This window comes from Argentina silus (assembly GCF_951799395.1).
Source record: "Argentina silus genome assembly, chromosome: 20".
Lineage (NCBI taxonomy): Eukaryota > Metazoa > Chordata > Actinopteri > Argentiniformes > Argentinidae > Argentina > Argentina silus.
The window spans coordinates 10,255,509-10,268,008 of NC_139674.1; the positions used below are offsets into that span (position 1 = coordinate 10,255,509).

The window sequence follows — 12,500 nt, forward strand, 5'->3', positions numbered from 1 at the left end:
CTCTCTTTTGCTCTCTTTCTTCTTCCTTCCCCTTCTACTACCCCTTCCTCTTCCTCTTGTTTTTTCTCTCTTCCACCCATCTCTGTCTTCTTTCCCGCATTATACCACTCTCTCTCAATCTATCTCTCATTCTACCCCTATATCCCTCTCTCTCTCTCTCTCTCTCTCTCTCTGTCTCTGTCTCTCTCTGCTTCTCTCCACATCCCCCCCCCCCCTCCTCCATCTCCTCTAGCTGTGTGGTGGATGAGATGGACTTCTCGGGGATGGAGCTGGACGAGGCGTTGAGGAAGTTTCAGGCTCATATCCGGGTCCAGGGAGAGGCCCAGAAGGTGGAGAGACTGATCGAGGCTTTCAGGTGAGAAATTCCTCCCACAAGGTTAACACGCCCAGTGTTTGTTTTAAGTTGATTTCATGAGTGACACTCTGAAACCCACGCCCCCTAGTTGTCCTGTCCATTCAAAACCATCTCAATAGACAGGATACAATTTCCTGGTAATGAATCCTAATGGGGAAGGGGATTCACTCCACAACTGTGGTGCTCTGTATACTCAGATCCATTGTGTTTTGAGCCTGGTCACAACTGATCAAGGTACTCGATGGAGAGAATGTTATTGCTGCCATGGTCTTCGGTGGGCAGGGAGACTGACAGTGCCATTGTTTGGATATATGGCTGGCGTTTGGTGCGTGTGGCGCAGAACAGGACCGAAGGGAAGGGAAGGGAAGAGAGGGAGGGAGGGAGGTAGGTTAGGGAGGGAGGGAGGGAGGAGAGGGTTTATAAATAACCACTGTTGCATAACCACGGCCGTCATTCCGCCTGCCTCCCCCGCTCCAGGGCTTTGATATCCCTCCAAACACACACAGAGAGAGAGAGGAGAGAGAGAGAGAGAGATAGAGAGAGAGGAGTATGTGTGAAGAGACACGAGAGAGGCATGCAAAATAAACACCACACAGCTTTTTTAACAGAGTGTCTGTCAGCTAATGAATGAACAAACACTCACTGTCAGTTCCACCAGCCAGAGAGACATGCAGTTCATTCATGTTCTTGTTTCCCTCACTGAAATGGAGGAAGAGATCGCAGGTTTTAGTCAGTCCCCTTGTCCCACACTTCCCACTGTCAGGTTACAATGCAAGCAGTTTGGATACACCTGAGGAAATTTTTCACTGCTGGCTTTGGAAGAGGAAACATAGTACACAAGCTATAATCTTGGAGCTTACAGTACGTTGATTCAGAACCTTGTGGATACTGTGCTGTGAATGTAATCATAGCTTTCCATATCCACTCTATGTAAAGCACATAATTATCATGCTAAAAGATGCGTGAGAGACCAAGGAGGTCACATACAGCTCATTGTAAATGTAGGCATGTGTTGGTGGTCGTGTGTGTGTGTGTGTGTGTGTGTGTGTGTGTGTGTGTGTGTGTGTGTGTGTGTGTGTGTGTGTGTGTGTGTGTATGTGCGTGCGTGTGTGTGTGTGAGCATGTGTGTGTGTGCGTGCATGTGTGTGTGCATGAGTATGCGTGTGTGCGTGTGCGTGTGCGTGTGTGTGTGTGTGTACGTGTACGTGTGTGTAATGTATTCCGGGCCCACAGAGACGTAGATTCCAATCATGCGGCTCAGTGGGCACATGACTGCGGGGAGGCCGGCAGAGGCCTACCTGAAAATGATGATTTATTAATGTACAATTACAGTTTACACCCCACTAGAGGCCCTCGGGGCCCCGCCGCAGCACATACCATGTTAATAGACAGATTTGTTTCCTTTCTCAAAGGAGGCCCCTGTGGAATCGCACGCCGATAAAGTAAATACAGTTTCCCTGACATACTGTTCAGACGGGAACGCGGCTCAAAGTAATGACATGATACATAACAGGATTGTCACCGAAAATGAGAAAGGAAGCGCACGTATGTGTTGTGACGTGTGTCATAGCGTAGCCAGAGGAGCAGTCGATGTACTGTCACACACGTCGTACGTACTTCTGTGTCTCCTGCGCTCCGTCGGTAAATCTCTGTCTCCCGTCTATCCCTGTCTGGCTATAGGCGTCTGATAGCTGTTAATAATCTGACAGGGATCCATGTTTCACACGTTCAAAGCCCCCGAGCGGACTCGTTGTTTGAGTCCGGAATCTCACCTCACGATTGAGATTCCGGGGGCGTAGGGAGTAAAAAGTGTTATCGGAAGTTGTTTAGCTGTGGACTCCACCTGAATCGTAAGCTGTAAGCTCCACCTGAATCGTAAGCTGTAAGCTCCACCTGAATTGCAAACGATGACCCTCCTCATCCACCCATGCTATTGCTCACAAACCGATGTGCACCCACTGCACGGGGGTGAGCAGTGTGCATTCAATTATCCTCCATTTGAAGCGCTCCTCTCTCTCAATCTGGATGTTGCTGGTGAAGTTCAGCGGTTGCACAGACTCCCACCAGCACTTTTCCATGGGTGTGCTGTCAGATTCTCCATTTAAATGGAGTCTGACTTAGTGAGAGTACCCGCAGACAGACTGACTGCACTACACGCATGCACGCACGCACGCACGCACTCATACACACTTAAACACACACTCACACACTCACACACACAGGTGTCTTCAACTGTTAGTTTCAGGAAGTGTGGAGTTGCTGGGCCAGCAATATTTCCCATCCCGTTCCTCTCTGAGTTAAGGGTCCCCCCAGGGAGCGACACCAGCCGTGATGACACAGGCCTGTCTCATCATTAATGCACTAGTGCCGAGGTAAGGCCTTTCATATCTCTACTCTCTGTCCCTCCACCACGTGGAAATCCAACACCGGATTGTTAACAAGGTACGACACCCAAAGACGTCTTGAGTAAGAGCCGAGTTTTTGACGTCAATCCATCACTATCTGACAGGTTTCTTCTGGCTGTGGCCGGGAGAGAGGACTTCATCCTACTTGGTCGGTTTCTCGGGGTTTGTAATGAGAGAGTCTGAGTGGCCCAGGGGAATTCATTTACAGCACTTGCACTTGAGACCAGAGAGCTTCGGAGGAGACAGGGAGGCTTATTACTGTGGCAAGATTGTTTGTTGCCCTTTTGCTGATTTATAGGGCAGTGTTTCGTGTTCTTTTTTCAAGGTTGGTTTATGGAACCTTGCTGTGAGGTGTCGTCTGTTGTACAAGGTTTTCCTGGTGTTTTGAAAGGACAAGGTGGCAAATTCTAACTCTTTCTCTTTCTCTCTCCATTTTCTCCTCTCTTTCTCCCCACCCTACTCTCTCTCCAAATCTTATTCTACCTTTCCTCTCTCCCCCCATCTCTGCCTCACTTCCCTCGTCTCCCTCTCTCTCTCTCTCTCTCTCTCTCTCCCCCTCCCTCCCTGCCCCCCCCCCCTCCCCCCCCCCCCCCCCCTCCAGTCAGCGTTACTGCATGTGTAACCCAGACGTGGTGCAGCAGTTTCACAACCCGGACACCATCTTCATCCTGGCCTTCGCCATCATCCTCCTCAACACAGACATGTACTCCCCCAACATCAAGCCCGACCGCAAGATGATGCTGGAGGACTTCATACGCAACCTCAGAGGTGAGAGGGAGGGAGGGAGGGGAGGGAGGGGGAGAATGGGGATGGGGGGGAGGACGGGGACGGGGACGGGTGGAAGGGTGAGGGAGGTGATGCTGGTAGTCTTCATATTCATATGCAACACTCCCTCCTCCGGGGGGGGGTGGGGTGGGGGGGTTGATATGAGAAGTCCTACGGCGAGGGCGTGGAGCAGGGGAGGATATGCTGAATTCTGGGTAAAGGGAGGGGCGGCACTAAAACTTTAATGTGCGCTCAGCTACTTTCAATCCCAAAGGTTGGCGATTTATCTGTGTTTGCAATAGCCTCAGTATATTTACCATCCGTTGTAATAAGCGGTAACATACTGCTACAGCCTCAGTACGTTGTTCAGCATCTCTGACATGCAGGCTAGTCTAATTCACCTTGTATCCTGGAAGATAGAAGAGAATCATAGTTTTCCCACAGAATCAATCAAGACTCGGGTCGATACGAAACAACTTTAATGGATTCATCCAGGCTGCTCCTCACAATTAGATTAAGTCAGAAAATCAATTCAGGCATCTCATGCAAATTAGAATATGCCACTTGGTTAGCTCTCTCCCTTCCCCTCTCTCTCTCTCGCTCTCTCTCTCTCTCTCTCCCTCTCTCTCTCTTTCTCTCTCTCTTTCTTTCTATCTATTCCTCTCTCTCTCTCTTTTGAGCACTGCACTGCTCTCTGTCTCCCTTTCTCTGGAGAGCACTAGTATTGCTCTCCTTCCTTTTCTCTCTCACTCTTTCTCTCTCTCTCTCTCTCTCTCTCTCTCTCTCTCTCTGTCCTCTCTCTCTTCTCTTCTGTGCTATTCACTGTAGCATCATTTAGTGGGCTAATTGGGTGAGGGAAACACAATTAGGCAGCAGGACCAAATGCTAATGAATAGCAGTGGAGTGCCCACTAACTCAATTTAATAGAACCAACAATGTCAAATACGTTCCACCGAAATACAGTGTCCGCACTCCGCTTGCATAGTTAGTATGTTAATAGGATGGCTTGCGGTGGCTTTTTTTCCTGTTGGTTTTTGTCATCTTTTCGGAGTGCGGGACAGACACACGGAAAGCCTGAAGGAGAGATGAGGTCATACCGTACAAGAGGCATTTGTGACAGCAATAAAGGGAGACGCAGTACGAGAGAGAGAGAGAGAGAGGGGGAGGGAGAGAGAGAGAGGGAGAAAGGAGAAAGAGTCCGGGTAGCAGTAAAGGAAGGGAGAGGAAAGAAAAGGGGGCAATGGAGGAAAAGCAGACGGAAAAAAAATAAAAAAGAGAGAGAGAGAGAGAGAAAGGGTCGGGGCAACAAGGGAGCGACTGGCTAAAAAAACCGCCATGGAGACATTTAGCAATAAAGATGAAGAGACATGGACACAGCTAGCGGTCTTCTGACCTCAATATCCCCCCTTCCCCCCCTCCCCCTCCCTCTCCCCCTCCCCCTCCCCCTCCCCCTCCTCTCTGGCCCAGTGTGCTGACTCCCTAATGTTGAGAGTGTTGTCTCAGCACATCCCAGACTTCGCTGGTGTCATTGGTCTGACTACTTTCCTTTCATTTCCCCCCAAATGCACCCGGCCTCATTGACAAGTCAATGTACCACTTTAGCAGTAATGGGGTGGATCTGGGGAGCAGCCTCCTGGCCCAGCTATGTGTTCTCTCTGCTCTCCTGGGGGAAGGGCTATATTCAGGGCTACTGTACAGTCAGGAGGGAGGCCTCAACCTTTCGCTTCACAATTAACTTCTTTCACATTTCATTCTGTCATCGTTTTGTGTGTGTGTGTGTGTGTGTGTGTGTGTGCGTGCATGCGTGCGAGCGTGCGTGTGTGTGTGAGTGTGAGTGAGTGTGTGCGTATGATTGGTTTGTGTGTTTGTTCATGCGCTATGAGGGAGTGTATGTATGCTTGTGCGTGTGTGTGTGCGTGTGTGTGTGTGTGTGCGTGTGTGTTTGAGTGTGGTTTTAGTGGTGTATGTGTGTGATTGATTCCACACTGTGTTTGCGTGTGCTGTGAATGTGTGTGTGTGTGTGTGTGTGTGTGTGTGTGTGTGTGTGTGTGTGTGTGTGTGTGTGTGTTTGATGGTGCTCTGTGTGTGGGAGGCAGCCTCCTGTAGCTCTGACACATTCCGTGGCCTTTTAAAGAAAGAGTGGAGCAGTGGACCCACAGCATGGATCCTCCATCACGACTCAGCATTGATCACTCTGTCTCCCAGCTCCACTGGGGCAGAACCACACAATACACACACAGCAATCTGCCACGGGTCGGGCTGTTCCTGCAGGACTTCCAAAGCAGCATGGGAGTGTGTAGACGCTATTATCTCATGGGCTTGTGTATACACTTGTGTATACAGCGTGTGTGTGTGTGTGTGTGTGTGCGTGTGAGTGTGCATGTGCGTGTGTGTAAAGGCCTTGACAGCACTAATCCCTGTCTTATTTTCTGCCTCCAGGAGTGGATGACGGAGCTGACATCCCCCGAGACATGGTGGTGGGCATTTATGAGCGCATCCAGCAGAGGGAGCTCCGCTCCAACGAGGACCATGTCACCTACGTCACCAAGGTGGAGCAGTCCATCGTAGGCATGAAGACGGTGAGAGGGCAGAAACACCAATGCATAGACACACACACACACACACACACACACACACACACACACACACACACACACACACACACGCTGTAAAAAAATTGGAAAAAAGCATGAGCACACACATACTGTATATACACACGTGCACGCGAGCATGCACCAACGAACACACACACACACACACACACACACACACACACACACACACACACACACACACACACACACACACACACACACACACACACACATTTGTCAGGTAATTCACCTCACCTCTCCTTTAGCGTCGTTAGCCAACCCTGTGTCACTGGCTCGCCCCAGCATCGTCAGCAAAGCCCATTAGCCATGTCCACCATTAGCAATGACCCGCCATTAGCAAAGGCTCATTATCAGCCCTGCAGTCATTAACAGAGCCCATCACTGATGTTCTCTATACTCTTAGCTTCTCCCATCAATGCACTCTAAGATTAGCATGGTTAGCAACACACATTCAACATGTGTCCAATTCAAGGTCCCAGTGGGAATTTGATCCCACAACCTTTGTCTCCCAAGCACCACTTTGACCATCTCAGCGATTAGGACCAGGAGAAAAGGCTGGGTTGGTTGGATACACACTGCACTGTGTGCCTAGTTGAGCCAACCTACATTATCTGCAGATTTAGATGCAGAAAACTAAAGCAACCTTCATATTCACTCATAGTACTATAGCGTGACCAGGTTGAATATGATGCGCTTCTTTTTTCAGAGTGACCGAAACAGCTCAGGTGTTTCAGATTATATTAAGATTTACGCCAAGTGTCTCTAAATGATTCATGAAAAGCCATAGGATGACAGAGAGCCAGCTGTCATGGAGAGAGCATTGATGGATCGATCAGGCGCCACCCATTTCTAAACATAGGGGCTGTGTGTGTGTGTGTGTGTGTGTGTGTGTGTGTGTGTGTGTGTGTGTGTGTGTGTGTGTGTGTGTGTGAGAGAGAGAGAGAGAGAGAGAGAGGGGATTAGATATGGTAAATCTCCATAGAGAGAGAAATCGTGGCTGTCCCCATGGCGACATAGGCCTGTCATCACTATCATGGAATGTGGTATTTACAGCTTTTGAGACTTACGTGTGTGGAGGGTTGTGAAGGCTTAGGGTGTTCCACATGTCACTTGGTGTGTGTGTCAGACACAGGGTACTGTAGGAAGCCGTACAGTCACACACACACACACACACACACACACACACACACACACACACACACACACACACACACACACACACACACAGCCCCAGTGTTCAGGAATGGGTGGTGAGGGAAGAAGAGGATGGTAAGAAGTGCATGCATGCACTGCCAATGTATTCTCCCTCAACTCCAACATATAATGGACATCCTACCTTCTCTGAGGTCCATTTAACAGGAGTGTGCAGTGCAGGTGATGACAGAGGAACCGGCAAACCCTCTCCCGCTGTGTGGCCTGATATCCATCTTGTGAAAGGAGTGGGTTGGGAGAGAGCACGTGGCGTTTCAGTTAATGACTTCCTTACAGTGTTTCCCCCATCAGTGTAATGAGAAAGTAGGCTTACTGAGGAGAGCCATGCAGGAGGCTCTCTCTAACGCCTGTAGGGAAGTGGAGAGAGAGAGAGAGAGAGAGAGAGAGAGAGAGAGAGATAGGGGGAGAGAGATAGAGAGAGATAGGGAGAGAGACAGAGAGATAGGGAGAGAGAGAGAGAGAGAGAGAATTAAGGGAACTCAGTGCCGGGGGGAAGGGGGGTGGAGAGAGAAAGATGGAGAGTTGGATAGAAGGGTAAGGGATGGATTGGATCACGGTGAAGGGATTGCGAGAGGGATAGGCGGTGGGATGGAGAGAGGGATGGGAGCATGCGGTGTATTGGATCATGTAGGAAGGATTGAGGGAGGTATGAAGAAATGGAGAGAAGAACGGAGAGATAGATAAGAAGAGTGTTAGGGGGGAGGAGTGTATTAAATCGTTGAGGGCGAATAGACAGGGACAGAGATATTGGGGCTGATGGGTGCATTAGATCATTGTTGAGGGATGGAGAGAGGGATTTAGAAAAAGATGGAGGGAGGAATGGAGAGATGGGTAGGAATGTGAGGGGGAAGGGCTGGATGTATTGGATCATTCTCCTAAGGCCCTTTTTTACTGTGTAATCTGCTTAAATGGAAAAAAAGCCTTAAATCCTGGAGAGAGGCTTTCAACGTTGAAAATGACTCCTCTCTTCCTCTCGACCTCTTTCTCTCTCTCTCTCTCCTGTGATTATTGCTCCTTTCACCCCCTCACTCCCTCTCTGTCTCTCTCCTTTTTCTCTCACCGTCAATCCATCATTTCCACGGCATCGTCTCTCTCTCCCTCACTGGGATGCTGCTGTGGCTAACTGAGAAATAATCACTCTCTTTTCAGAAATCCCAGTTGACAGTCTGTTTTATCACTGTTGTATTGACCCTAGGTAGTGCTTGACTGTAATCTCTTGAGCCCTAGACTAGAACTGTATCAGACTAATGTAATCTCAAATTAATTCTCATGTATTCCGGTGGGGGATACACAATTAGTGTTATTTTTAGAAAGACCTTGGATAACCCTTATCTCCCTATGAGGAAGGTGGGGGGGGGGGGGGTAATTGTTTAGTAACACCCTCAAAGCTGTCTCTCAGTGAGTTAATCTGATGCCTTGTCATGGTCCTGTTTTTTTCAGTATGTCATATGACAGGCAGCAATTAATAAGAAAAGTCTGCCTCTAATGCCAAAATGCATGTTTTATGTGTTTTATAGATTTTCAGATAAATCAAATTTAAGAAAAAAACTCTCTACAATATGATAGCTCGCACTGGAGTTCTTTCTCTCGCCGTTTCGCCTCACCACTTCTCGTATTGTTGACAGTCTCCCCCCCCCCTCCTCCTCACTCTAAGCCAAATGTAAGATGTACAGTAGTGTAGCCAAAGGGAGACAGAGGGAAAGAGACAAACACTTGACCTCATCTGCTACACTCACTAGTAGAAAAAGCCTCACAGGCTGAGATCTGAGCCGAGTCTCCTGTTGGGATTCAATGGAGCTTGTAGAGATCAATGGGGCCAAGTTTGCATGGCTCTTACACAACAACACCCTCGCGCTGCCTCCCCAACTCATCCACTCTTCTCCCTCCTTTTTTTTGTTCTCAGCCATCCATCCTCTTCTTCTTTACGATCTCCCTGTTTCTTGTTTCTGTCTTTGAGAATGGGAAGTGTTTCGAGCGCAGGCTTAATGACCCTTTTTAAATGGGTCGGGGCATCCGCTAGGGCAGGCAGCCTGAGTAGGAGTCATCAATAAGTCCTTACACAGCAAAAACCCTTCGATTTATGGGAGGCCGTTATTGATGAGAGAATGATAGCGTGGCTTGTAATGAGGATTTTGTACCCTCAGAAACAATTTTGTATTCTCTTATAAGGAAAAGGTGGAGCACATTGTAAGTCAATGAGATGTTGAAAACGGCAATGAAAAACGGTCCAACGATTTCACCCCTTGCCCTCAAATTTGTACTTTTTAAGCTACTGCAACAACTCATATCTCCTTACTTCCCTCCCTCCCTCCCCCTCCCTCCCTCCCTCCCTCCCTCCCTCTCTTCTCTCCTCTATCCATCAACAGGTTCTTTCAGTACCCCACAGGAGACTGGTGTGCTGTAGCCGGCTATTTGAGGTAATGGACGTCAACAAGGCTCAGAAGCAGGCGGCCCACCAGAGAGAGGTCTTCCTTTTCAATGACCTCATTGTGGTAAGACACATCCCACAGGATGCATAGGACAATGTAGCCTCCCCTCACCTGGACGTTCTTCTTTAACCTAATGCATGATGGAACTCATAATCAAGTCATCTGACTCATGCTGCAGTATGAGCTCACAACTATCCAAAGCAATCTGGAACATGTTTGTCAGTGCAGGATAGGTCTGTCGCATCACATCACCCCCCCCAGTTGTTTGACCGCATTGCATCTCATCACAAACTCCCCCCCCCCTCCATTTTTCGCATCAAATCACCCCCCCCCCCGTCCCTGTCCTTTCATTGTGCCCTTTTCTGGGAAACAGCAACAGCCCTTCCATAAGTCTGTGCACGGCCATGTTTGTGGTGGCTACTCACACGCCCCAGCACTCTCTCACAGTGTACCACTTCTCAAAGCTGTCTTCTTCCCTTCTCCTTGTTTGTTTCATAACTCCATCTTCCTGGCCATTTCTTTAATAATAGATAATAGCACTTTGCAGTGCATCCATCAGCAAAGCCGTAGTCCTGCAGTAGAGAACCAAGCGCTGAGGGGTCAGTAATGAAGTGTTCTTTCTCTCAGGACATTGCTCGGAAATGTCATTCATTTGGTCAAAGTCACTTAAAATGGATCCCCAGAACTAATCATAGATTAAGCGTTTATTATAATTAATGCACCCATCAGGGGGCTTCACAAAGGTTATCTCTGTGAAGTATTAAACTACTCACATAATTACACAACTTCTCATATGAATCTGTCTTTAACAAAACAGGGGAAAATAAAAAATAAATAAAAAAGCCGCTGTTGAAAATTAATTGTGCCTCCAAGGGAGGGGGGTGGGGGGGTGGGGGGGACTGAATGCTGATTCGATGCTGAAAGAAACATCTTGAGACGTCTCAATGGAAAACTGTTGATTCTGCACAAAAGATAAGCACGTCATAATTACATCAATCTCTGAAAGCCTTCTCTTTTTTTTTTTTAAACGAAATTCCAGGGCACTCTTGAGGTTTACGCGATCTCGAGTAATTAAGGACTGTTTCCTGCAGGACGTTGTTCTCTCATCACTGCTCTGAGAACAGTGAAGAAGGCCTGTGAAAAGTTTGCATTTTTACAGTGTGAAATTAATCGTAGGGGGACTCATGCGGCTAGATCGTTGCTCTTGCAGCCCTCAAACTTCCCCTTCTCTTCTGTAGTGGTGTCAGTGTGATGTATTGGTTTAATATGTCTGCCTACCAAAGGGCCCCGCAATATCAGAGCAAGGAGATTTCCTCTCCTTTCACTGTCTGAGAGATCGCTTTATGTGAGGATCTCAAATAGCTCTTACACTCTTGTAACAACACGTGTTGTTTCGACTGGAAATGGAATACTTGGCGCAGAATATGTGACACAAAGTATATAGTGTCTCTGAAGGTTGTGATGCATTTGAATATATTGGGCTGATCCACTCACGAAATTGACATTTGTGAGACAATAAACAGTTGCAGCCAAGAGCGTTTTTAAGAACATGTTTATCTTTATTTTGCAAGAAGGGTCCAATTGAGATGTCTCAATTAAGCAAAAAATGCAAAATGCACTTGAAAGCTACTTGAAAGCATGCCAAGCCAAACTAACCCTCACCATAACCCTCATGTATTACTGCCTTTGCCTTCAGATTCTGAAGCTGTGTCCAAAGAAGAAAAGCTCTGCGGCCTACACCTTCTGCAAAGCAATGGGTTTACTGGGCATGCAGTTCCACCTGTTTGAGAATGAATGTAAGATCCCATGAATTTTCATCTCAACACAACACCTACTCAAAGAAATGTACTGTAGAGAGGAAGAGAGAGAGAGAGAGAGAGAAAGAGAGAGAGACAGAGAGACAGAGAGACACAGAGACACAGAGACACAGAGAGAGAGAGAGCTTGACTGAAGATTAGCATATAGGAGTGACTTCCCCCTCCTCCATCTTTTTACAGTCTCAATGTGCCTGCTGGTTCTGTACACACTCCTCCCCAGGTTCCCTTTCATTGGGTCTATCGTATCCAGTGTTTCCCCGAGAGTCATTATGCCGCTGCAGGCCTCACAGCTAACTCACAGAGAGGAGAGGAAAGAGGAGAGGGGAGGAAGGAGGAGAGGGGAGGAAGGAGGAGAGGAAAGAGGAGAGGGGAGGAAGGAGGAGAGGAGAGGAGAGGGGAGGAAGGAGGAGAGGAGAGGAGAGGGGAGGAAGGAGGAGAGGAGAGGAGAGGGGAGGAAGGAGGAGAGAGGAGGAAGGAGGAGAGGAGAGGAAAGAGGAGAGGGGAGGAAGGAGGAGAGGGAAGAGTAGAGAAGCCACCTAAGAAACACAGGCAATCAGGACACAGTCTTTGCACAACACAGTACACATGTACGGTACACAATATGTCACGCTGTTGTATGAGATGTTACATATTTATCAAACACATTTCCATCACGTCTACCTTGACAAGTTGTGTGATTGAACACAACAGGACTGGCATTTCACCAGCATATACAACTGACATGTGGAGAAAGACAGCCCGAACGATGGAGTTGTTGTCGCCAGGGTTCAGCGAGGAGGAGAGAGTGTGAGTGTTTGGATAATGGAATCAGCCGAGGCTAGCGTGTAGGGAAATTGGAAATAGGGTTGGGACTCAGCCCATATCTACTTCCTGAGCTCTAACTCTGCATTCAGGCAGGCAGG

At 48.2% G+C, this 12,500-nt stretch overlaps 1 protein-coding gene across 1 annotated transcript in view; it reads left to right on the plus strand.

The window, feature by feature from the left end:
* iqsec3a (IQ motif and Sec7 domain ArfGEF 3a) overlaps positions 1-12,500 on the plus strand; it is a gene marked incomplete at both ends in the record, with an annotated part of 82,340 nt that overhangs the window by 60,593 nt on the left and 9,247 nt on the right. Inside the window, 5 exons of the mRNA XM_083692560.1 lie at positions 233-355; positions 3,362-3,528; positions 5,965-6,104; positions 9,719-9,844; positions 11,478-11,577. Of these exons, the coding sequence (XP_083548686.1) occupies positions 233-355; positions 3,362-3,528; positions 5,965-6,104; positions 9,719-9,844; positions 11,478-11,577 (656 nt within the window). The remainder of the gene's footprint in view (positions 1-232; positions 356-3,361; positions 3,529-5,964; positions 6,105-9,718; positions 9,845-11,477; positions 11,578-12,500) is intronic.